Source organism: Camarhynchus parvulus, chromosome 5 (assembly GCF_901933205.1).
Source record: "Camarhynchus parvulus chromosome 5, STF_HiC, whole genome shotgun sequence".
NCBI classification, from domain to species: domain Eukaryota; kingdom Metazoa; phylum Chordata; class Aves; order Passeriformes; family Thraupidae; genus Camarhynchus; species Camarhynchus parvulus.
Window position 1 is genome coordinate 13,984,664 of NC_044575.1, and position 25,348 is coordinate 14,010,011.

The 25,348-nt window shown below is 42.2% G+C and overlaps 1 protein-coding gene across 1 annotated transcript in view; it reads left to right on the forward strand.

The window, feature by feature from the left end:
* Positions 1–24,939, forward strand: part of LOC115904602 (receptor-type tyrosine-protein phosphatase eta-like) — a 74,470-nt gene extending 49,531 nt beyond the window's left edge. Inside the window, 22 exon segments of the mRNA XM_030950111.1 lie at positions 74–349; positions 3,023–3,298; positions 3,900–4,175; positions 5,289–5,561; positions 6,786–7,061; positions 7,938–8,204; positions 9,916–10,212; positions 10,463–10,597; positions 13,122–13,332; positions 13,483–13,598; positions 14,153–14,240; positions 15,545–15,586; positions 16,414–16,422; positions 16,517–16,604; positions 17,700–17,790; positions 18,595–18,665; positions 18,819–18,953; positions 19,371–19,490; positions 19,837–19,997; positions 20,443–20,461; positions 20,463–20,579; positions 21,642–24,939. Coding sequence (XP_030805971.1) covers positions 74–349; positions 3,023–3,298; positions 3,900–4,175; positions 5,289–5,561; positions 6,786–7,061; positions 7,938–8,204; positions 9,916–10,212; positions 10,463–10,597; positions 13,122–13,332; positions 13,483–13,598; positions 14,153–14,240; positions 15,545–15,586; positions 16,414–16,422; positions 16,517–16,604; positions 17,700–17,790; positions 18,595–18,665; positions 18,819–18,953; positions 19,371–19,490; positions 19,837–19,997; positions 20,443–20,461; positions 20,463–20,579; positions 21,642–21,800 — 3,503 coding nt within the window. The 3' untranslated portion in view covers positions 21,801–24,939.
* The last annotated feature ends 409 nt before the right edge of the window (positions 24,940–25,348 follow it).

A 25,348-nucleotide genomic window follows, 5' to 3' on the forward strand; every position in this document is an offset into this window, starting at 1 on the left:
CTGTGTTTCTTGGGTCCATGTCTGTGAGCACCTGTTCTTGCAGATTGACAGATTGTTGTCCTGCCTTTCACAGAGCCCAGCCAAGTTCATGATCTCAAGGCAGAATCCGTTGGTGTGAATTCTGTCACCTTAAAGTGGGTGGTGAATGACAGCGCTGCTGACGACTACACGTACAGGATAGAGGTTGTCAATGGTACAACTGATACACTTGTGGAGAGCGTGATATTCAGCAAAACCAGAACAGAAATTACTGGGTTAATCCCTGGGACACCATACAACTTCACAGTATTTGCTGTAGCAGCTGATAATGAGACAGAAGGAGAGGGAAGTCTCATAAACCTGTATACAAGTAAGTCACAAGGTTTTGCATCCCTATTGCTAGTGGTGTGTGCTTTGCTGTGCAGGACAGGGCTCTGCCCACCTGCCAGATGTTGTAATTTAATAGGAGCCTTACCTGGGCCAGGTAATAATAGGAGCCTTTAATAGGAGCCTTACCTGCTAAAAATGAGTGGTTCATGTATAGAAGGAGCACAGCCTTGATTCACAGCATCGGCTGTAGCAGCTGATAATGAGACAGAAGGAGAAGGAAGGTCCACAGACCTGTATACAAGTAAGGAAATGGTGGACAGCTCAGAGCTCTTCCTAACTGCTTGAGGGCTAAAGTGTAAAGTTGTTGTGTGTATAGATCTGATGTCTTATTACTGTAGCCTGGTTTGGAATGTGTAGTAAACAGTGTGCTTCTTTATGTGTGGAAGGAATACATCCTTGGTTTTAAAAAGAAAATCCAGGCAAACATAATCCACCCTGCTTCCTCTCCATCTTTGTCCTCGTATCTCTTCATGTGGGAGATAATTTCTTGTCACAAATAGTGAGCCAGCTAGGAAGGATGCCCTCCTAGAGTTGGTGTTTTTTAGTAGAGTTAGACTCATGGGACATGGTAGGTTGCTGACTTGGCTACGTTGATCATTAAATGACTAAGTTTCAAATTTACATTGTAATGAACAAAAAGAAACAGTAGAGTTGCTCTCCTGGAGTCCAGGAAAGTTTAAGCTGTTCAGGGTACTACTTAGCAGCCTACCCTGGGAATCTGCTTTTGAGGGCTTAGGAATCCACGTGTGCTGTTCAGTTTTTAAAAACCACCTTTTAGAAGCACAGGCACAGGCAGTTTCACTATGTCAAAAGTCAAGTAATAGGGGCAGAAAACCAGCTTCGGTGAACAAGGAACTCCTGGTGGAGCTCCAGAGGATGAAGAAATTGTATGAGCTCTGAAAGTGAGGTCAGGCCTCTCAGGGAGATTGCAGAGCTGTGGTTTGTCTATGCATGAGGAAGAAATCAAGGGCCAGAGCTCAGTTACAGTTGAAACTGGCCAGTGCTGTTTCAGATAACAAGAAAGGCTTTTTGAAATATGTTAATAGCAAGGGGGAGGTCTAAAGAAACCATTGGACTGATCCTTGTTGAAGATGGTCACCTGCCTAATAGGGATGAAGGAGAAGCAGAGGCATTCCATGTGTGTTTTAGCTCAGTTTTTGGTGATACTGATAGACCTTGGTGTGTGCGATCCCCAGAGCTGGAGGCCATGAGAACTGGGACAGTGGCTTTCCCTTTGTGGACACTGGAACTGTGAGGGACCACCTGTATCAGCTGAATGTTCACAAGTCCATGAGGCCTGTCGGAATTCATCCCTGAGTGCAGAAAGATCTCACTGGTGTTACAGCAGGACCTCTCTCCATCAGCTACCAAAGACCTTGGGAGCCTGGGGAGGTCTCTGCCTGCCACTGCTATTCCTGTTTACCAGGAGGGTGAGAGGAAAGACCCAGGAACCTGCAGGCCTGCTAGACCAACCTCAGTTCCTGCAAAAATTATGGAGGAGATTGTACTGAGTTCTGTTAAAAGGTATTTAAAGAATAATGCAGTCATCAGGTGCCATCGACAAGGGTCACAAAGGGAAAGTTCCATTTAATTAATTTCATCTTTTGACCTTACGTGTGTGGTATAGTGACCCACCTGGAGGGGAGGGGAAGGTGGTGAATGTAGTTTTTCTGCATTTTACTGAGTTTTTTTGCTTCTGTCCCTCACAGCATCCTCTGGACAAGTTGTCCATCTGTGGGATGAGGGGGTTCATGGTGTGCTGGGTGTGGAGTTGGCTGCAGGGCAGGGCTCCCAGGGTTCCAGAGAGTGGGACTGTGTCTGGCTGGTGAGCAGCCACCAGTGCTGTCCTCAGGGCTCAGTCCTAGGGTTGCTCAACATATTTATCAAAGGTGTGGATGCAGGAGTTGAATGCATACTGGCTACGATTCTAGACCCTGCAATTGAAGAAGGATTTGAAGGTCCTTGAATGCCTGTAGAGGAGGGCAAGAAAGCTGGTACAAGGGCTGGAGTGCCTGTCCTGTAAGGAGCAGCTGAGGGCTTTGAGCTTATCTAGTTTGGACAAAAGGAGACTGAGGGGTGACTTCATTGTTCTCCTCAGCTTCCTGAGGAGGGGAAATGCAAAGGGAGAGGCTGATCTCTATTCTCTGGCATCCAGGGATATGATGAGTGGGAATAGTTGAAAGCTGCCTCAGGGAAGGTTTAGGCTTGACATTAGAAAGCATTGCTTTACTGGCAGAGGGTTCAAACACTGCAATAGGCTTTCTAGAGAGGTGGTCAGTGCCTCAAGCCCTTCTGTGTTTGAGACGTTTAGACAATACGCTCAGTAATACCCTTTAACTTTTGGTGAGGTGTGGGATGGTCAGGTAGTTGGATGAGGGTAGTTTTAGGTCTCTTCTAAGTAAATATTCCATTCTACTCTATCGCTTTCCTGCCCACCTCTGGATTCCCAAGGGAAGCCTTAGGAGTTCAATCGCTGAAATGGCCTATGCTTACGTTTTGGGGTGTCAAAGGGAGATTAATGCCTCTCACAATGATTTGTCTTCAGTTCTCTTTTAGCTGCCCAGTGAAGCCCTGGTGTGGCTGTGTTTCTTGGGTCCATGTCTGTGAGCACCTGTTCTTGCAGATTGACAGATTGTTGTCTTGCCTTTCACAGAGCCCAGCCAAGTTCATGATCTCAAGGCAGAATCCATTGGTGTGAATTCTGTCACCTTAAAGTGGGTGATGAATGACAGCGCTGCTGACAACTACACGTACAGGATAGAGGTTGTCAATGGTACAAATGATACACCTGTGAAGAGCGTGATATTCAGCAAAGCCAGAGCAGAAATTACTGGGTTAATCCCTGGGACACCATACAACTTCACAGTATTTGCTGTAGCAGCTGATAATGAGACAGAAGGAGAGGGAAGTCTCATAAACCTGTACACAAGTAAGTCACAGTTTCTTGCATCCCTGTTCTTGATGGTGTGTGCTTTGCTGTGCAGGACAGGGTTCTGCCCACCTGCTTGAGGTTGTAACTTAATAGCAGCCTTACCTGGGCCAGATGCTGAGAATGAGTGGTTCATGTGTAGAAGAAACATAGCCTTGATTTATTTATTTACTTATTAAACACCAAACTCCTTCCAAACCCCCACCATAAACCAAAAAATCTTCCACAACAACAACTAAACTGAAACCCAACCAATAAACCAAATTGAAATCACCTGCATTGCCAACCGTACCCATCCCTTTCCTGTCCACCTCTCTGGATTCCCTGGGAGCTCTGCTTCAATGATGGCCAAAGCTTCTCCTTTGGAGAGTGTCAAAGAGAGGTAAATGCCACTCAGCATGGCTTGTCTTCAGTTCTCTCTGAGCTGCCCAGTGGTGCAAGAGCCTCCAGGAATGCCTGTTGATGTTGTTGGGGTGCTCCTGCACTCTGCACCATGAGTGGTGTGAGGGAAGTGAAGCCCTGGTGTGGCTGTGTTTCTTGTTTCCATGTCTGTGAGCAGCTGTTCTTGCAGGTTAACAAGTTGTTGCTTTGCCTTCCACAGGGCCCAGCCGGGTTCTCAATCTCGAGGCAGAATCTATTGGTGTGAATTCTGTCACCTTAAAGTGGGTGGTGAATGACAGCGCTGCTGACACCTACACGTACAAGATAGAGATTGTCAATGGCAAAAATGATACACCTGTGAAGAGCATGATATTCAGCAAAACCAGAGCAGAAATTACTGGGTTAATCCCTGGGACACTGTACAACTTCACAGTATTTGCTGTAGCAGCTGATCGTGAGACAGAAGGAGAAGGAGTGTCCAGAAATCTGTATACAAGTAAGGAAATGGTGCCTCCAATTGCAAGTAACTGTGCTGTTTGTACCAAATTGCTCTGCTTTCTTACTTTGGGTTTCCAGCTTTGTCCTGTTTCTTGTTGTGACGTTGTTTTTCTGCTCCAGCTGTGTGCGCGCATGAATGCAGCGATCTTTGCAAAAGGAGTGAAATTGTCTCTGTCCTTGCATGTGCCACTGTAAATCAGTTATTTCTTCAGCATGTCTGCTCAAGACTCTGTAGAGATCCAGCTGCTACCACAGCATGACTTCTCCTAGACACTTGAGGGCTGACTAGACACCTCACAACACCTCTGGGAGTGGGTTGCCACAGCTCGTACCAAAAGATGTGCTGTGTAGGGATGTGGTGCCACGGTCACTGAGGCTTTTTTTTCTTAAAAATTGTTTTGAGCTCTTTGCACAGTCTGGGGGCTGAGGTTCCTGTAAGCTGTGAATGACTCTCTTCCTAGGGTTGCATTATCAAGCGTGGTGCCAATCTTGTTGACTTTTTTGCCAGGGCACCTTTTTCCTAGACTAGATAGATGGGATAGGAATAGACACTACTTTCATATGTAGCTCGGAATTGCAAAGAGAACAGGCAATTTCCCTACAATGCAATTTAGAGGAGTGTGTCCTGGAGCTGCTACTGAGTCTGTAGACTTGTCTAAGCTGCCTGAAGTGAGTTTTTTCTGTCTGGAATTGGTGCTGAGTTGGGCTTGCAGACACAGCCCCCTAAGGCAGCTGTTGGACCTGTTCAAGCAGCCCATTTCTTTTTCCTGGTATTGAGGAGAGTTTAGGCTGAAGATCTCAAATTGAGACTCATGGGCACAATTTTGAGTTAAACAGATCAAGATCAGCTTGGACTGTTTCCTTCCCTGATTTCCATCTGTTTCTCTGTCTGGAAAACCACTGTGGAAACAAGTGATTGTTGCATATGAAATGAGATAGAATATCCCCCAAAGCTCCTATGACCTTTCCAGAGATGCCTCAGCATGAATGCCAGAAACAGGGAAGTGAAGCTTGGCACCAAGTGATGTTCATTCTGTGTGGAATTTGGAAATGTGGCTGTGGCTCTTCTTTATTTCTTTTTTCTGATGGGTTGTTGCTTTGTCTTTCGCAGGGCCCAGCCCAGTTCTTGATCTCGAGGCAGAGTCCATTGGTGTGACTTCTATCACCTTAAAATGGGTGGTGAATGACAGCGCTGCTGACACCTACATGTACAGGATAGAGGTTGTCACTGGTACAAATGATACACCTGTGAAGAGTGTGAAATCCAATGACACCAAAGCAGAAATTACTGGGTTAATCCCTGGCACACTGTACAACTTCACAGTATTTGCTGTAGTAGCTGAAAATGAGACAGGAGAAGGAGTGTCCATATTCCTGTATACAAGTAAGTCACATTTTCCTGCATTGCTATTGCTGGTGGTCTGTGCTTTGCTGTGCAGCATGAGGCTCTGCCCACCCACCCAAGGGTTGTAATTTAAGACTGTTGCAGGCAGAGGTGATGATTCCATCCTGGAGCTGGAGATGGCCAATCTCCAAGTTAGAGATGGATGTTAGTGTAAAAGCAGAATTGCCCTGGTAGAAAGCTATTGGTAAAGCCTGCTGTCAGCAAGGAGAAGAGACTTTTCCCTGAGCACTGGTCTTTTGCGAATTTGTGAAAGGGGCATTTGCATTTGTTACCTAGAGTATGAGGGCCTGAGATTCTCATGTTAAGGGGTTCTCACAAAGAGCATTTTATACCGGGTGAACTTGTGTGATTTGGGGACCTATAGCTGCCATCGTGGTACAGCCCGGAGAGGGATTCAGGCAGTGCTAGATCAGAAGAACTCCTTTGTCCATCCAGTTCCTTGCCATTGTTGAGTATTAAAAGTCTTGACATGTGGTGTTGGATGGACCATTTTGGAGCTGGCTTCCAAGGCAGTAGCCCAGCCTGATCTTTCCACGCAGTGCATTTGAAGGAAAATGCATGAATGTTCTTGTCATTTGTCTTTTCCTGAAATGTGCCTGTATGTATGATCCTAGATGACCAGTCAATGCCCAAAAGTCTCTCTCCCCTGTGCTGTTTGTCTGTAATGGCTAATTCCCCTCTTTTTAAAATGCAGAAAAAACAGGTAGCAGGAGACAGTGTCTCCAGAGGGTCTGGAGATGGTTTCTCTTCTATGGGAGTGAAGTGCAGGGCACGAGGATTGGAGCAGAGTGTCTGGTTCATCACCACTAATCCTCCTCTAGTGGTATTTCATCTTCCTTGTATTTTGATGAACAGAGTTGCACCACTGGCATCTTTCCCCTCCACTGTTCTCTCCTTGCTGCCTACCTTTTTGCCAGGTGAAACCCTGAAAGTGGTAGCACTGGGCAGGCCTGTGCCCCTCTTGCCTTTGCCTGTGAAAGTAAAATGAGTCATGCTTGAGACAGCTCATTCTCAATTTCCTGCTACCTAGCTATTAATGCCAAAGTCTCCAGGAATGCCTGTTGATGTTGTTGGGGTGCTCCTGCACTCTGCACCATGAGTGGTGTGAGGGAAGTGAAGCCCTGGTGTGGCTGTGTTTCTTGTTTCCATGTCTGTGAGCAGCTGTTCTTGCAGGTTAACAAGTTGTTGCTTTGCCTTCCACAGGGCCCAGCCGGGTTCTCAATCTCGAGGCAGAATCCATTGGTGTGACTTCTGTCACCTTAAAGTGGGTGATGAATGACAGTGCTGCTGACACCTACACATACACGATAGAGGTTGTCAATGGTACAAATGATACATCTGTGAAGAACGTGAAATCCAATGAAACCAGAGCAGAAATTACTGGGTTAATCCCTGGGACACCATACAACTTCACAGTATTTGCTGTAGCCGCTAATAATGAGACAGAAGGAGAGGGAAGTCTCCTAAACCTGTACACAAGTAAGTCACAGTTTCTTGCATCCCTGTTCTTGATGGTGTGTGCTTTGCTGTGCAGGACAGGGTTCTGCCCACCTGCACATGGCCTGAAATTTAAATGTTGCTGGCAGAGTTGCTGTGCTTTGCCTGCCTGCAGTCAGAGATGTTTGTGTGAAAGAGACGTCACCTTCTTTGAAAAAGCAAAGTAAAACAAACACCTCTAAAACAATGATTGTTAAATTTGGTTACCAAGAACTGTGTCACAGTGGACTCTTCCCAAGAACATTATCTCTGGCCTGGGATTTTTGTGGGTGCATTTGTTGCCTTCACATCCTGGAGGATCGGGGCTTCAGAACATTCTTTTAAGGGCTCCCATATAGGCATACTGTGATCTGGGGCCCTGTGGCTGAAGCAGAATGAGCTGTAGATAACACTGGCTCAGGAGTACATTCATGGCACGACCTAGGCAAGCTGCTCCTTTGCCACCTTTCACCACCTCTGTTCCTCTTTCAGTGACGTTTGAAGTTCCTTACCTTTTGATGTACACAGATGGACCACCACCTCCTTTCTCCAGACTAACCCCCCACTTTTATCTCTCCTGACAAACATCTCTGAATTTCTGAGCAAAATCCTGGGAGCTGTGGCATTGTAATGAAATGTTCTGCTTTAGAATGTCAAAGGGAGATGAATGCCACTCAAGGTTACATTCCATCGATTCTGTCTTAGCTGCCCAGTGGTGCCAAAGCCTCCAGGAATGCCTGGTGATGTTGAGGTGATCCTACGCTCTGCACCATGAGTGGTGTGACGGAAGTGAGGTCCTGGTGTGGCTGTGTTCCTTGTTTCCATGTCTGTGGGCAGCTGTTCTTGCACATTAACAAGTTGTTGCTTTGCCTTCCACAGGGCCCAGCCGGGTTCTCAATCTCAAGGCAGAATCCATTGGTGTGACTTCTGTCACCTTAAAGTGGGTGGTGAATGACAGCGCTTCTGACACCTACACGTACAGGATAGAGGTTGTCAATGGTACATTTGTGAAGAATGTGACATCCAATGAAACTGAAGCAGAAATTACTGGGTTAACCCCTGGGACACTGTACAACTTCACAGTATTTGCTGTAGCAGCTGATCATGAGACAGAAGGAGAAGGAGTGTCCATAGACCGGTATACGTGTAAGTCATGGTTTCTCACATCCCTGTTCCTAGTAGCCTGTGCTTTGCTGTGGAGCACAGGGCTCTGCCCACCTGCCCAGGGTTTGAAATACAATATTATGTTAGGCAGAAGTGCTGCACACAGCCTGCCTGGAGTCAGCAATGGTAATGTGTGGGAGGGGGAGCTTTGCAGGGGGTTTTGTTGCCCTCTCTTTGGGTGAAGCCCTCAGGTTCTCATTTGGAAGGTCTCCCACAGAGTGTGCATCGTGCCTTGGGAACCTCCCCCTTTGGAGGGCCCATGGATGCAGCTGATCTCGGGCAGCACAGGATGGTGTGGCTGTCAGCCCTGCTGCTTTGCTCAGCCCATCAGCAAATAGGAGAAGGCTAAGTTACTTCTGCATTCCTCATGCTAGGCATTGTGACTTTTCCTCCTTGTTGTGATGCCTTGTTTCCTCGTGTGCTACCTTCTCCTTTCTTTTGTTTTATCCCATTTTGACTGAGGTGAAATGAATCTGGCTCAGAGCTCCTGAGTGGGTTTTCCAAAGGGGTTCTGGGATTGGCTTGGAGAGTTGCTGGTACTCTGGAAGTACTGCTTGGCTGAGTTTCTGGAGTCTTCTCATGACTTTTACAGAGCCCAGCATTTTTTTCCTTAGCAGGGTAGAGTATGCTGGCCTGTGACATTTCCCATGGAGCACTGATGATACTTCATCTAACTGTTCCTACGGGATAGAGGTCAAAAGTCATGACTCCTCTAGAAACCAGGTATCCATTGTCACCAAGTGTCAGAGGTGTTCCAGGGCTTGTCTGTAATCTCCTATAATTTCCCTGTATTTGTAGGAGTAGCTGACAGTGTTACTGAAGAAAAATAAATATTTATAAATTGCAGTAGAAGGAAGCTCCAGTCACTCACATCTATTTTTACTAAATCTGTTTCTTCTGGTACACAATTGTGCTTCTCCTTAGTTTCTTAAAGTAATACCCCTTCTAACAATAAAATAATTTAATAGATGAGTCTATAACCCCTGTATTTGAAAGTACCAAATACTTCATTACAAAGAGAGGCAATAAATTTGGTGTTTATTGTAATTGTAGATTTATAAGTGCTTTGGTCCTGAAGGCCAAGTTTTACAAAATGTTTAGTTAGGGGTACATTTCTTCTCAGTCTTCCTGCTACTTTACTTTTTAAGTATCTTTCTGTATCTGGTCATAAGGTTGCAGTTTTTATACTACATCCTAGAAGACTCTCGCCCAAACTGACTTGTTATAGTTGCTGCTTTTAAGGAGGGCTACTGCTGTGCTCTTAATGGACAGAGATTAGATCAATTCTGTTATGTGTTGGCCACTAAGAGTTTTACATAATTATAGAGGCATTTAGTGGCAGTCTACATACTACTCTAAAATGTTCTTAGAGTAATATGCTAACGGGTTGAATGGTATTTTGAAAATGTTGCTGATCTTTCTAGGTAATCAGCCTAAATTTTCCCTGTAACCCTGTCTGTAGAGGAGGTAAAGAGCACGGAATAGGTCTGTGTATTGTGTTAAATAGTTGTCTTCTCATAGGGTAACAGGTCCTTGTGTAGGCAGTAGGTGCCATGTAGACATCTTTTTAAAAGGAGAAGTAATACTGAAGCTTTACAAACATTTATACACATAAAATACACATACACAGCTTTTTCCAAGGGCAAGGCTTGATTTCTTACTCCTTTTTTGTTATTCTTTTTTCTTTTGGCAGTTGCTATCTCAGTGGATTCACTTCAGTGTGAGCCAGTGGCCAAGCAGCCTTTCCTAATGCTGAAGTGGAAATGTCCTTTTGGTAACAACTCTGGCTTCAGAATCAAAATATATAATATAAGTACTTCTGAGGTAGTACGAGAAGACTCGGCTTCACGCTGCACGGTAGAAGGCATCGAGCAAACCTTCCAAATAGTACATTTAAATTTTTTCAGCACCTATAATGTTACTATTATGACTCTTCAAAATGGCTCTGAAAGCTCTCCAGTGGACAAGTTGTGTCACACCAGCATTACTGGTAAGCATTAAGATCTGAGCATGAAAGATACTTGTATGACAAAATGTTAACTTCATGGTTGCAGAATACCAGACTTGGTATGCACTACATTATCAGCCTGCAGAGTATGAATAGAACACTATATTAATTCATAGTCTAATGTGATGCACAATAAATATGCATTATGTGAACAGTGTTGATATCACAGCCTTTTCTTGTTTGGAAAACTTTTATCAGTGCTTAATGTACTAAACAACATTTTTGTTGGCAGACCCACCTCCTCCAACTGAAGTTCCTTCAGTCAAGGCCGTCAGTCACAGCTCTTTGTCTGTTGAATTCTCTGATTTTGATTCACTGAATGGTCCATTGGAAGCCTATGCAGTAATGATTACAACAGAAGATCAAAGTAAGGTGTTTGTTATTATCATGTAGCTGAAACAATTTACCAGGCAGCATTATGTTTTACACTCTAAATAGTTGTTAAACAGTTAAAGAAAAGGCAGACTCAGAAGTTTCAATCACTTTTCAGAAATCATGAGGCAGATACCTTGCTTGAAGTCAAGTCACTCCTTGTTTTCAGGAGGTGCCTGTTTTCACTCAGTCTTTTCCTGCCTGACTTATCTTTGTACATAAATCTCTTATGTATTGCCCCTGTGCTGTTGCCACCTTAATTTACCAGTGATTCCTTCCCCAAGATTGGGTAGTGTCCTTTCTTTCCCCACAGAATAATTTTCAGACCGGCTAATAGAAGCAGCTTTGGAATATGAAATGTTTTTCCCCATTCTTCTTCAGCTGAAAGATGCATGCAGTAAGGTCATAAAAGGAAAAGAGCTTTTTTCCTGATTTTGCCCAAAACACTTTAACTAAGAGAGATGGGATGTGGGTGGAAGGCTTAAATATCATTGACAGCATTAATGGAAGTTAAATTCCATGGAAAAGTAGAGAACTGAGAAATATCTCTGATAGGTGAATGTCTAGTGATAAAACACTAAATTAAGGAACTTAGTTTTGCAGCATAGGTTCTACTTGAACAACTGTTCATTTTTGCCAGTGCACTGGAGGAATAAGGCACCTGATGGAGACAGTTTCTGCTAAGTGGGAGTTGACATTCATGCTTATTCTTTTTTACAACAGTGGAAATTAATTTTGCAGAATTTTGATTATAGATCTTCCTTCAGTGGTTTTCCATGCAATATACATCCAAGAAATGCATGTTTGTGTGTGTGTATATATGTGTGTGTGTGTTACATTACATCAGTGCAGAAAATTCCTGTTTTTCACGTGCCTACTCACCTGCCCCAAAACTGCTGATTTGAATGCCAGGCTCTTGCCTGCGGCTCTGCTTGTAACTTCAGCCAATCCTGGTTAGTCACAAGGAGAACTGGTGTATTCTTCTGTGTGGTTTGGATTGGAAGGTATTCAAGGAGGAATTTGTAGGATGAGACTGAGAGAAATAAGGGAGAAAGGCTGCCCACATCTGTAATTTACAGTGAGTGCTTTGGGGTGGGAGCAGAAGACAGCCTCACAGCCAAGCATCTCTTCAGCCTTATTGTTGAAATAGCACAAATATTCTTGAGATGTGTTTCTCTGTTCTAAACCAGTCATGGTTACCTTTAGGATAGACAGAGAGGACTTTATTCCGTTGTGTAAGAAATACTCAATGCTTTATTCTGTTGTCTAAGGCTGTTTGAAATGTTGTAGGGTGGTATTCAAGGCATCTAAGAGGAGCTGCAGCTATAACCAGGGATTTACCTTCTGTTGGAATGGGAACTAGGGACAAGACAAGACATAGCATACCTCAGGTAGTATTGAACACCCATTTCTAGGCAGCTGAATTATTTGCAGCCTCATCTGCTTTTAATGAGACCAAGTTAGTGCTCTGGAAGAGTTGTGTTGCACCCTGTTGCTGCAGAGTTAAAGTTGAGGAGAGCTTTGCTGCTGGTGGTAGATCACCCCTTGTCTGCACAGCTCTAGAAAACTTACCAGAGCTTTTCCACCTTTCAGAAACTCCTGCAAGGCTTCTCCTTTTTAAAGGTGAATTCAGTATTATACCCGCTTTTAGAAGGAATTATTAGCTTTGTAAAGACAGTCAGTAGAGAGCAAACTTCTGTCAAATGAGTGAGATTCTTTGTCCTGCCTCAGCACTGGGAAGATTTGTCAGTTGGTTTGCTCTTGAGTTGTTGGGACAACTGGTAAGTTGAGTTTATTATCACCTCTTAGGTTACATGTGCCTCAACTGTATAATTGCCTCAAGATTCTAGGGTTTGTCTGCTATAAGAACAGACACTGTAAAGTGGTCCTGTTCTGCAAATGATGTCCTGTTGATCTCTGCTCACTGTGGTAGACTGTTCTTAATCTTCTGAAGGGGAAATTGTTCTGATCATTGTTTTGTCCAGTGCTTGTCTATGTCAAGGAAAGGCAGAAATAACCTCTTTTGTCTCCTACAGTTCTGGTGTGAGACTTCTTGTAGGATAGAACAAGGTCAGGACAAGTTTAGTGTCACCCTGAATGAGGCCTTATGCTTTCTGGGTAGCACAAATACTGATGGATTTTTTCCTACACCATTTGCATTTTACTCTCTACATAAAAGAATTGATAGAACACATATGGTTAAAGCTGACTTGGCTGGTGAAGTCTGTCCATGAGGGTGCCTGGTTCCAGCACTCATGCACCTTTATTCAGAAGCTCCTATACAGGCTAGAAGTAAACACAATAGAAAATTAAAATAGATAACACTGGGGAGAGGTGGTGCAGTAGATTTCACTGCAGTAAAAGAGGTTTCTGAGATTATCTGTTGTTCTCAGCCTTTCATTTCAAGCAGTACTTGTGGAGGAATGACAACTGTAGTTGATGTGACCATCTCTGCCACTGTGCCAGTTGATACAAAACCAGGTGATTAATTATATCCATGTTCTTGTTGTTTCCTGAAGGTTCTGAGTCTTTGAAGTTAAAATTGAACAAGACATACAAAGATTTCAAGAAGAAGACAACAACTGCCTATGTTACATATGTCATAAAAACAGAGCAGGCAGATTCGCATTCTTCCCGTTCTCAGAGTGATAAAAACATCATTAATGTAGGCAAGGGAAACACAATGTATGGCTACGAAAACGGACCATTGATCCCTCTTCGTTCATACAGGTATTTATTTCAAACCACCCTTTTGTTAAGTTTTCTGCTGTTGAAATCTAGAAGATCATCTAATGGAAAGATCACAGATCTTGCTAAAGGCTATTAAAACCCTGTAATGTACCTGGGTTTATTTTTTTCTTATTCCTTCCTTTTCAACAGGGCATGCGTTGCAGGTTTCACTAATATAACCTTTACGGATGACGTGATTGAGGGGGAAGATAGTTACGTATCATTTTCACCCTGTTCTGAACCGGTCTTACTGCCCCAGGATCCAGGTATAGTTAATGTCAAATGTAGGACAGGCGGCTTGGCACATACGCAGTGTGTGGAAATTCCTTAATTATGGCAAGTTTCATAATATCAAAACACTGTTGGTTTCTCTGTATGAACTGTTTCTTTCTAGATTTGCTTTGTAAACTCATACCTTGCTAGTTCTGCAGGTGACCCCTTTTTTCCTTATAGGATTCCACCACAGGAGTAGCCAAAAGCCATGGCTTGCTAAAAGGGATTGGATGACACAGTGAGACTTTGGTGTAGCAACAAGTGGCAAATAGCAACTGGTGGTCTCACAGTTCTGTTAAACTAGAAGCAGGTGTATTGAAATGCAGATACTGGTCCTTTGATCCCAATTTTATATTAATTTAACATGCTCTGGTTATTATTCTTAAGGAGATTTCAATACTGGTACTGCTGAAGGACAGTAAAGACAAGATATTGTAGTAGAGTGAAGCATGCCTGGTTAGTCGCTTGCAAGGTTCTACTGTAGCATGTTGATTCAGTTAGGAGTTACAGAAGAGGACAATGAGTAATACCTTTTCTCTTTTATCAGGTGTTATTGCTGGAGTGGTTATTGGATGCCTCTTGGCTATCTTGGCTGTAGTCGCTGTAGGAGGGTTCATATTCTGGAGAAGGAGAAGGTAATGTGTGTTTGTTGCTGTTTTGGTTGTGTTCAGGAGCACCAGTGTTTCACTTCAGTATTTTTCTCCTAAAAAGGGCTCTGTCTGTCATGATACGTGGCTGTCAAGGTGTTTTAAAATATTTGTATTAAAATGTTGTTTGTATGTTACAGATTAGAGTTGAAGTATCAAACCTCTTGTTTATTAACTTGGTTTAAGCCCATAGTTACAAATTATCAGTTGAGAAGAGCTAAACAAAATAAATTTTAATTCATAGAACAGAATTATAGAATCATAAAATGGCTTGGGTTGGAAGAAACCTTCCAGATCATCCAGTTCCAACCCCCCTTCGATGGGCAGGGACACCTCCCACTATCCCAGGTTGCTCAGAGCTTCTTTCCAGTCTGGCCTTGAGCACTGCTAGGGATGGGGCATCCACAGCTTCTCTGGGCAACCTGTGCCAGTGCTTCACCATTCATGAATAGTGATGAAGTCATTCAGTCACAAGTGAGCAAACATCTCAAATTATTGTGCTAAAAGTAATTTCGTATAATTGTACCTTAGATGGTTTGATTTTAAATTATCCATCAGTCATTCTTTTTAATTGCTTGATGGCCTGTCACATGAAACTTCTATTCTGGAATTCCCAGAAGCTGATGAGTTTGAGCTGGTGTCCGTTTCCAACCTTGTTCAAATCATCTGGGATGTAAGAGTGCCCAAAGGCTTTTTCCTGCTTCTCACCATCCTTTATGTGGAGTTAGCCATAGGGCCCTTAGTCCAGTTTTCTTAGTTGCTTTATGTAACTGTTGTTATTTTTACAATTGTGTCCAATTGCTGTGTACAGCCTTGGGAAGAGCTTCCTTTAAAGCTTAGCAACATTTATTTTCATTCAGCTACCACTGAATGACTGACACATCGCTGCTGCTAATCCTAGAGTCCCTGTAGGGATTCTAGGATTAGCAGCAGTTCTCCTAAGTTATCAGTTAGTGGTGCAGATCCCTCAGTTGTACATCTTCCACCAAAATATGTCCTTTGTGTCCAGGCTTTATACTCTGGTTCCAACAGAAAGAGGCAGTCCCAGTGCACAACATCACTAAAAGAAGGGTGAAGTTTTTTTGGTTTTTTGTTGCTTTTCTTTGGGTTTTTGGTGTTTTTTTTAATTCCAGGTGTAAAAGTTTGCCTCAGAAATTTGGTTTCTTTTTTCCACACAATAAGATGCTTTAAAAGAAATTGTTCTCAACAGGCACAAGGAAACAGATAAGAAATTTCATAAAAATTCCATTGAATTCTACTGTAAACCTGTGTTGTTTTCTTTCACCTTACAGGAAAGATAAAAGAAATACTGAAGTGTCTTTTTCTCCAATTAAGTAAGTCCATATCTTTTTTCCTGATATTTTCTGAGCTTAAGTGATATTTGCAAAAATTACTCAGGTACTTGTTTTCTGTGCAGTTTTATAGAGAATTTTGAAGTATTAATTCCTCGTGGAGCTGAAAGATGCCAGCATGCAGACTAAAAATAATCATGTTGATTGAGACTTCTAGAGCCACCACAGAGATCTGAGCGTTCACTTCATGAATCACTATTAGACACACAAATGCTCCACATGGTTTTGAAAAACAGGGTTTGAATGAAATAGATTTCATGCACATTGAGAGAACAATTAAAATTGTTGATAAAATGCGAAAAAGCAAAATATGGTCTGTGATCTGAATTTTTTTTTTAATGACTACTTTGTGCTGAGCCATTCATCCAGATAATGTTGTGATTGTCAAAGCTGCCCATGGAGGGAGTAACCACAGTATATTGGAAGTCACAGGCACAGCAACTGAATCATGTTATTGGTTCTGGCACCAATTTTTGTACTGGTGGAAAGCCATGGCCAGAACATCCCATGGGATCCCATCTCTGTAGTCTTGATGGTTGGCATAAAATACACCAGGGAATGGGGTCAGTCCAATGGGAGTAAGCAGCTGGCTGACACCTTGTGTGATGTTCCTGTCCTTAAGGATGCACTGTTCTCTCCTTGATTTAAGAGAGCAGTTAAATGCTATGCTTGCTACCCTGTCCCCTGTAAGTGCACTGTTTTGTGGCTGCAACTAACAGTCGTGCTTTCAGTCTTAGATTCACATAATGAAAAATACAACTGCATGTGTCTAATCAGCTTTTTTTTCTTCCCCTCACCCTCTCCTGAAGAATCAAGAAGTAAGTAAAGCATACTTTCTAACACATTAACTGAATTAATTCATGGCTTATTTACCTAACACCAGTTGCTGACATGTCGCTTTTCTCATTTTAGATCAAAAATGATTAAAGTGGAGAACTTTGAGTCCTACTTTAAGAAGCAGCAAGCTGACTCCAACTGTGGTTTTGCTGAAGAGTATGAGGTATGTGCCCTCATTGGGGAGAGAGCTTCATGACAAATATTTTTGGAAAGACAAATCATCTTTCCCATGGAGCATGCACAAGGCTTACTGAAGGAGAAAAGAAGGGTCCTTTCTTGTAGAGATGATTAAGCTGTGTGTATAGCCTTCCCTTCCCTTATGCAGCTCTGAATTTAGTTGAAGTGCATGATAAATACTTCCTGTCCTGAATTATTATCTCTGACCATGGGCTTGTGGCATGGCCTACTTGTCAGAGCTCTCACCAGAGAAATCTTTGCCCTAGTCATATACAGATTTAGCCTAGGGGACACTGTATAATTTTTCTGCACTTCAGTTTTCTCATCTTGGGTTGTTTTGGGGTTTTTATAAATATCAAGACAGGTCTGTTGCTAATCTCATGGACTTCTTCAGTGCGTGGGTGTGATGTGCAAACCACACCTGTGAATAGCTCAGTCAGAGAAACAGCAATTATGATTTGCTTACTGACCATAAGAGTTTTTCTATGAAATGTGCTAAAGCTCACTTGCTGTAAGGAACAGAGGACAGGAAGGAACTGTCAGGGAGGATTCTGTGTTGTCATGTCTGCTGTTAAAGAATCTCATTCCATTTCTCATCTCCTCAAATTGACTTTCTTCTTCAAATTCTGTCTCTTTGTACTTCGCAGGCTGGTGCTCCACCTTGTCTTCCTCTCAGATTTTGCTTCCTTCAGTTGGTTCATGATGTTGGTTCATGATTTGCTCCTCTCTCCCTGTAATGTCTGCAGAGCTTATGCAGGAGTTCCCTGCCTTGGGGCCAGAAGGAGCTGCCATTGATATCAGTGTCTGTTTCCACAAAAGTGTTTCCAGGCTTTTAAAGTCCATCTGTGGGTTTTAAACATGCTGCTATTCCTACATTCTGTATTAATCCCTTCTCTAAAAGACTTGCCACTGTCACCTTCCCACTCTGTAACAGGATGATTTTTATTGACATTTGTCCCAGTTTAACATGCCTGCTTTTACAGCACAGGACACAAGGGTTTGGACTACTTTTCTGTTTGTCACATTTCTGTATGATTGCTAAACCAGGACCAGGTGCTCATGAATCCTCCTTTTATTGTAGGAGCTCAAGTCTGCTGGTGTTCATCAGCCCAAATTTGCTGCTGAACTTCCTGAGAACAGGGGGAAAAATAGATACAACAATGTCCTACCATGTGAGTTATTCTCTTTGAGTTTGCATCTTCTACTGGTTGAGTTTTAAGTGAAACCCATTGGGTTTGGCTAATCCAGCTTTAATTGTACCCAGAAGTTTCAAATATAATTTTCCAAATGAATGAATTTGGGCTGCTACTTTCCCAAAATGACTGTATAAACACACCTGAAAGAGCCTTCCCTCAAAGATATTTCTTCAGAAAACTTCTTTAAAGAACCTTCCCTTAATTAAATAACTTTAATTTTCCATTTGTAAGAAATGTGCAGTCCAGGTTGAAAACACAAGAGGATAACAGTTGACCACGCATAAATAAATATGCAAGCTATGAGAAATATTCAGACCCTGCTGGCCAGCTTTGCAGATCAAGTAAGAGTTTAAGCCCTGCCAAGCTGCCGGTGGGCATCCCAATGTAGCAGAGAGTCAGAAGTAATTGAAAAGTGTACAGTGACAGGTTCTTAAGGATGCTTTGGAGGAAAAAGATTGGCTGCCATGGCAGCTGGAGCCAAATCACTTCTTTATATCCAGTAATTAAAACTGTAGTAAATCTTGTGTTGGATTAAAAATATATAAATTAGCAGTGCCAAACCATGTTTAAAACCAAAATAATCTGTGTTTGAGTGGTTATCCTGGCCACTCCTTTTTCTGAAGCCTACTGCTATTTATGATTCCTAAGGTTATATTCTTATTCTTAAAATGCATATTGAACACCTTTTATTTAGAAACCATGTATTACATAAAAAGATATTGTTCTGAAAGGTTCCAGTTCAAAAATTCATAGTGTTCTTTTCCTTTTTTCTTTCTGCAGATGATATTTCTCGTGTTAAACTTTCAAATCAAAGCTCTGGAACTGACTATATTAATGCAAACTATATGCCTGTAAGTTGCTTCATTAGCTGAAATGAAATATAATGTGTATTTTTCTGATGTAGGCAAAAGGGCTCATAATGATGTTTAAAATAAGCTTTTATTTCTCACTGATGTTGTGTGTGTATATATATATGCACATTTATTTTGTTTTTTTCTTCTTAGGGCTATAACTCAAAGAAGGCATTTATTGCTGCACAGGGTCCATTACCCAATACTATAGAAGACTTCTGGCAAATGGTTTGGGAAAAGAGTATCTACTCTATTGTTATGTTGACAAAATGCGTGGAACAAGCCCGGGTATGTTGTTATCAATACTGAATTGTCTCTTGAAGGCAGTTGCATCTCTTCTAATTTTGTTGTTACCTTAGTGTTTTGGAGACTGGCCACTGTCTTTTAACAACCATCCTTTTGGTTGTTTTCTAAATGTAAAAAAGCACAATTATTTTTGGGTGGTGGGTTTTTGGGGTTTTTTTTTTAGCTTTTTAATATCTGCTGACTGTCAGAATAGATAGTCTCAGGAGGGTTGTGGAATCACTGTCATTAAGGGTGGGTTCTTCTCTCTAAAGAATGATTTTGGAAGATGTTCTCTTGCCCTGGAATAGCCCTTGAGAAGAGTGACATGCTTTCTAGCCCTGCTTCAGGTGGTGGGTTATTTAAAAGTGAGTTGTTTCATTGTTGTGTGCAATGTGTCTAACTTTGTAACTCTCTTCTTAGACAAAATGTGAGCAGTACTGGCCAGACAAACAACCCAAGAGCTATGGTGACATTATTGTGACAATGGTCTCAGAAGTTGTCCTTCCAGAATGGACAATAAGGGACTTCACTGTAGAAAAGGTGAGGACTGCCTTGGTTGTTGGTTGTTAATGTGTAAATAACCTTGTGCTTATGTAGATACCTCTAATATCTTCTGGACCAAACAATTATTATCATCAGTAAATACAATGCAGTAGATATGAGCTTGGCATAAAGTACAAGGAAATTATTTCAAAGTATTCTCTACCACACCAGAAGGAAGAGGGAAAGTGGAATATCATTGGTGAAATCACTGCACTTGTAGCAGGTATCTTTGATGAAGCTGAGCTTAGCCTAGTACATGTGTCAGGAAGCCCAACTGTCGCTTCTCTGAAGCCAGTTTTCACTGTCTTTTTTGTTAGTTTTATAATGTCTACTCTTCCTGCAGTCCAACACGGCCGAGAGCCACATGGTGCGCCAATTCCATTTCACTTCCTGGCCAGATCACGGCGTGCCAGAGACAACAGACCTTCTCATCAACTTCAGGCACCTTGTCCATGAGTACAACAGCCAGAATCCAGTGGACTCTCCTACTCTGGTGCACTGCAGGTAGGAAGAAGGTGTTTCTGTTAGGCACACTTTTGTCTTGTGGTTTTTTACAGTCAATTCCATTTCAGCGGGATTAAAACCAAAGTCTCTCTATGTAAGGACCTGGGCTATTTACCTTGCCAAGCTAAAACCTTTGCCCAGTGCTTCAGAAACTAACAGTGCTGTGTAGGTAGCAAAGGAAGTGATACAAAACGTCATAAGAACAGAGCATCTCTCCTAGCCTGGAAAACTGAGCTGGGAAAGATGTCCTTTCAAGAGCTTGTATATAAATCTTGTGCATGGGCAAGGCTGAGAAGCCCCTCTTGGTGGGGGTGAGAGCCAAGATTTATTACCCATGCCACTGAAATAGTAGGAGGCATCATCCTGGCTTGCCTGGCTTTTTGTCATGCCAGCAGTGAGCACGTGGTTGGGAGGAAGCACAAACAGCCTGTCCGTGTCGTTGCAGCGCTGGCGTCGGGAGGACAGGGGACATTCATCGCCATCGACCGCCTGATCCAGCAGATGGAGATGGAGAACACCGTGGATGTGTACGGAGTGGTGTACGACCTCCGCATGCACCGGCCCCTCATGGTGCAGACTGAGGTGAGGCTCTCTCTCATCCAGCAGCACCTTTCTCAGATGTGCATAATCATCCAGATGTAGCTTTGAGTTACAGGACAATAAGATATTAAGGAGTTAAAACTGCTCTTCATTTAACTTCCCTCCTTCCTGCCTCATCTCTTCTCCACAAAAGTAGTTGCAGCCAGGGACCATAGTTACATCCAAGCAATGTCTTTACAGAGTACTTTGTAGGACTGGCATTTGCAGCTGGAAGGAATCAAATCCTGAAGCAGACTTTTTCGCAGACTAGTTTTACCCATGGGGGGTTTATCCTTTAGTTGTGAGCCAGAATTATCTGGAGTCAAGTGGTCTCGGTGTGCATCTTGGCTTTTGTGTTCTGCAGGAATACAAGTATTCCTACAGAAATTACCACTTTGATCCAGAAAGGTGTATGGACTAACTCAAGATGATTTGGAAAAGGGTGTAAGATCTCCATCATGAAAGTCTTTCAGGATAGCGTTAGTCATGACAGATCCTAGCTCTAGATAGCAAAACCTGATTCTATTTTTTTTTAACTGGGGGGAGTTGATTAAATTACATCATGAGGTCCTTTCCAGCCCTATTTTCTATAAATTATATGTCACAGCACATGTTACAGTCGAGATGGCCCGACACACAGAGTGTCACCATACAATTTCAGAAAGCTTCAACCCATATAGAGTAACATTATGCCACTTCAGAAGGCTGCAAGCATCTGCCCTTCTTGTTCTTTAGCCCAATCTTTCATACCCCTCATGTTCATGCATTGCACCTGTGTGCCCTCTGTTCCCTTTGGTGATTGGTCAGTGCACCTGGGCACTCCAGGTCTCGTTGCTTTCAATGCTGTTCACCTGCTTCTCACAGCTGTAGCCCACTGGGGATGAGGCTCTGCCACAGCCCCAGTCCCAATTACCACAAATCGTGTACCTACACTATATATATACATGTTCTAAAACAAGCACTGTGGTAATACTCAGTGCAGTGCCCAAACCTATATTCAGAAACAGAATGACTTCCAAAATCAGGTATTTTTTAGAAATGTATTTCTGTCTCTCTTTCTCCCAGGACCAGTACGTCTTCCTAAACCAGTGTGTCATGGATATCATTAAATCCCAGAGGGAAAGGAAAACGGACCTTATCTACCAAAACGTGACAGCAATGGCAATCTATGAAAACTTCACACCTGGGCCAGCCTTTGGGAAGGCCAATGGCTACCATGCATAGTCCAGTGCCTCCATCCAGGACATGTTACCTGCCCGTAGGAGAGGGAGGTGTCCGACTCGTGTTTTCTGGGATTGTGTGCAGTGTCTTATGTCTGGCTTCTCCAGTTCTGTCTGCATTCAAAGGTGTGATCTACAGGAGGAAAAACACAATGCTGGCAGGAGCTGCAGACTCATGTTAAAAAAACCCAAACAACAAAACCCAAGCAAAACTTTTTTAAAGTTAACAGAGGAATCTTGTTTTTTCTTGGGAATTTAACAGTACTGATAGGTGAAATAGCATTTGCAGTATGAACAGTGAACTAGAGTTTAAATATTAAAATAATAACACAAGCTTTTTATTACAGTTTTATATGATTTCATTTACAGACACCAGGCTGGTGAGTTGTTTTAATATATTTAATTATAAGTTTCAGGAACATATTTTATCTACTGTATCTGGTTACTTAGTTAATAGATATGTGCCTCTGTGATCTATTTTTTTTCTGTGTTCCTTTTTATTTAAAAAAGGAGTACAAATGGCTCCTTCAAATGGACATTCATACTTGGAAATTGTGCCTTTTCTAGTTGCTACTCTAGAAAAAAAAACAGCAGAGATTCTATTTTTGTACTGAAACTCTTAATGAGAACACAGATTTTTAAATAAGGCTTATGTCAAACTTAACTGTAGTTGCACTGTTGGCAGGATTCTCCAGAAGTTTGTAGGTGAGCTTTGTTTTTGCATTTCACCACAAATATCCCCTGCCTTAACGTTTTGGTGCCTCTGCCAGAGGAAAAGGAGTGTGGTCTGTCACTCCGAGCTTTAACTGTAGATAAAAACAGAGCAAGTGAATCTGTGAATGTGTGTGCGGGGGGTGTGTGGGCGTGTGGATGAAGGACAGAATAGCTCCTCCCTATTCCTGCCTGATATTCCTCTTTTTATACAATTTATAATGATTTATTTAAAGGTGCAATATATGATTTACTGAATAATGCTCACTCTAATAGAGTTTTTCTCAGGTTGGTGTCTTTTTATCATTGTTGTTGTTTTTCCTCAAATATATAAATCTGTGAAAATGCTGAAACTAAGGTTCCAAGTGTTCCAGCACTCCCAAACGGATCGACTGGCTTTACTGTTTCTACCAAAAGACATTGCACAAAATTCTGCTGTAACAAATTTCTCGGTTGTTTCAGCCATTCAGAACTGAGACGCATCTTACCTGCCTGCATCTCACTGATCCAGTGTAATTGTTTTACAATTATTTGCAATATACTGCTGCTTTTGTTTTGACTGGTCCTTTTAGAAACTGAAGGAACAAGCAGAAATCCCCCGTTAGCTGATTTCACAAGTCAAGGATCAGATTGGATTTATTTTGCTGGTACATAACTGTTAGACTTAGGAAGGCATTACCAATGAAGGACTTAGATAGCATGGGGTGGGGAGAAGGTGTGTTTTTTTGGTCTTTGGATTGTTGCACTGGTTGCGTTGTAGATGAATATGAAGTTTATGAATAATGCTATAGAATAGCTATAAAGCAGGGAAAAAATCTTATGAAGGTTTAATAACCAGAGTCCCTGGAATTCTGCTGCTTTTTTGTTGTTGTTGTTTTGGGGGTTTTTCTTTGTTTTAGTAGAGTTGTCAGAAAAAGCTACAAATACTAGGAGTATATGTGGCTTTACAGTGGAACCTGGCAACCTCACAGGATCCAATGTCAGCTGAAGGAGAACATAGGAATTCCTGGTGCACAACTGTAACTTTACAAATATCCTGAGGAATTTTTTACAACCTGGTGTGAAACTGTGGTGTGCTGTGTGAGCAAAACTGGAGGACAAACCACAGTGCACTTTTGGTTGTTAGGTTTTGGGGTTTGGTTTTGTTGTTGGTTTGGTTTGGTTTGGTTTTGTTGGGTTTTGTTTTGTTTTGTTGTTTTTGGTTTTTTTTTGTAGCAGCCACTTGTGGGTTCTTGAATATAATTTTGTTCCTCTTTCTCTGGAAATACTTTAAAAAACCCTCATCTTGAGGTTCCTGATCCTGCCTGGCTCCATCCAAACTGGCAGCCCACAAAGTGGATCTCTCATTTGCATTCTTCCTAAGCTGCTGTCAGATGACAAAGATAAACCACTTGTACCAAACAGAACCATTCCAAAAGAACTGGGAGGGACGAAAGTCTGCCCTTTCCAGTCATGTTATTTTCTTTAACTCTTATTCTTTTAATTACTGCACATCTGTGCAGAGCACAGAGCCAGTATTTGTTTTTCCAGGTCTCCCAAGAACTTGCTGCCTTAGGGTGGCGAGTGCTCTTTCGCTTCAGAAGGCCCTTGTTTTGTGTAGCTTAGAGGAGAGGGAGATGAGTCTTCCATGCTAGATCATGTTGTTTCTATTCTGTTGCAGCAGAACATCAGAAGATGAGCTAGGACAGTATGTGTTTGTGCCTAACCACTGCCCAGATCCTCTTACAGAAAACAGATGGATCTGTCCCATTATTTTGGTGTTGGAAGCAGGCATCAAATTCTCATGTGTGCCATCATATAAAGAGTATCCATTTTTAAAGAACTTATGCAGGTGTTTTCCAAAACTGACACATTGCGAGAAGAGACTGAAAGTTGAAATAATTGACCTCTTGATTTTGTGTATGGGTGGAAAAAGTTGGTAAGGCTTAAGCTGTTGCAAACATAAAGTTGGCTGTAGTGTCAGTATGAATAAGTAGGACATTCCTTCTAGGATGTCTCTGCAGGAAAAGGACTACAGGTAATGTTCCACTACCTTGTGGATGTGTCTTCCTCAAGACGACTTGAATTCCTGCAAATGTTTTCTTCCTGCCCTCTGATGTTCTCTGTGTTATAATTGCTGAGAGCTATCTCTTTGGTCAGTGTTTTCTTTCATTGTTGCTTATTTAAAGCTGTCCACTGAAAGCTCCACTGTGTGACAATTGCATCTCTTGCATTTCTGTTTAACTCTTTCTTCCCATTTGGGGCCTGCTTAAGAAGGGAAAAGTTGATGTGTTTCAAATAAGTGACTGTTGAATATCTTGAAATGATGTACAAATTTTATTGTTTTCATATTTGTTGTACAGGAAATTTCAGTACATGTCTGTAATATTTTAATGGTTTGATTTGTTCTTAAAAATATAAAAATAACAATTAAAAAGCATCATCCTAGAGCACTTTTGTTCCTATTTTTCTTTTGTTGGGATTCTGTTTTGAATCAAATTAATTTGCTAAAATACTAATTTCATTTAGAAGGGCTTTATAAAAGGAAAGTGGGCTCCCATCCTGTGGGGTGGCACTTGAGTCAGCTGTGTGCTGCAGTCACTGAAGCTCCCTGGGACAGGGATAATCTGTCATTCAGACTTCCCTGGGAGGCCCTGGGTCTGATGTTAATGTGTCCTGGCAGTTGGTAGCTTCTCTAAAGGAAGAGCTTGATACCAGGTAAGGAAACAGGACCATCATCCAAGGTCCATCAGAGATTTCCATTCGCTGAAATAGCCTTGGGGAGGAGCAGTGTTTCAAAGACTTGATTACTTCCAGAGAAACAAGCGTGAGGACTGTTTCATCTGTTGAAGATATTGCATT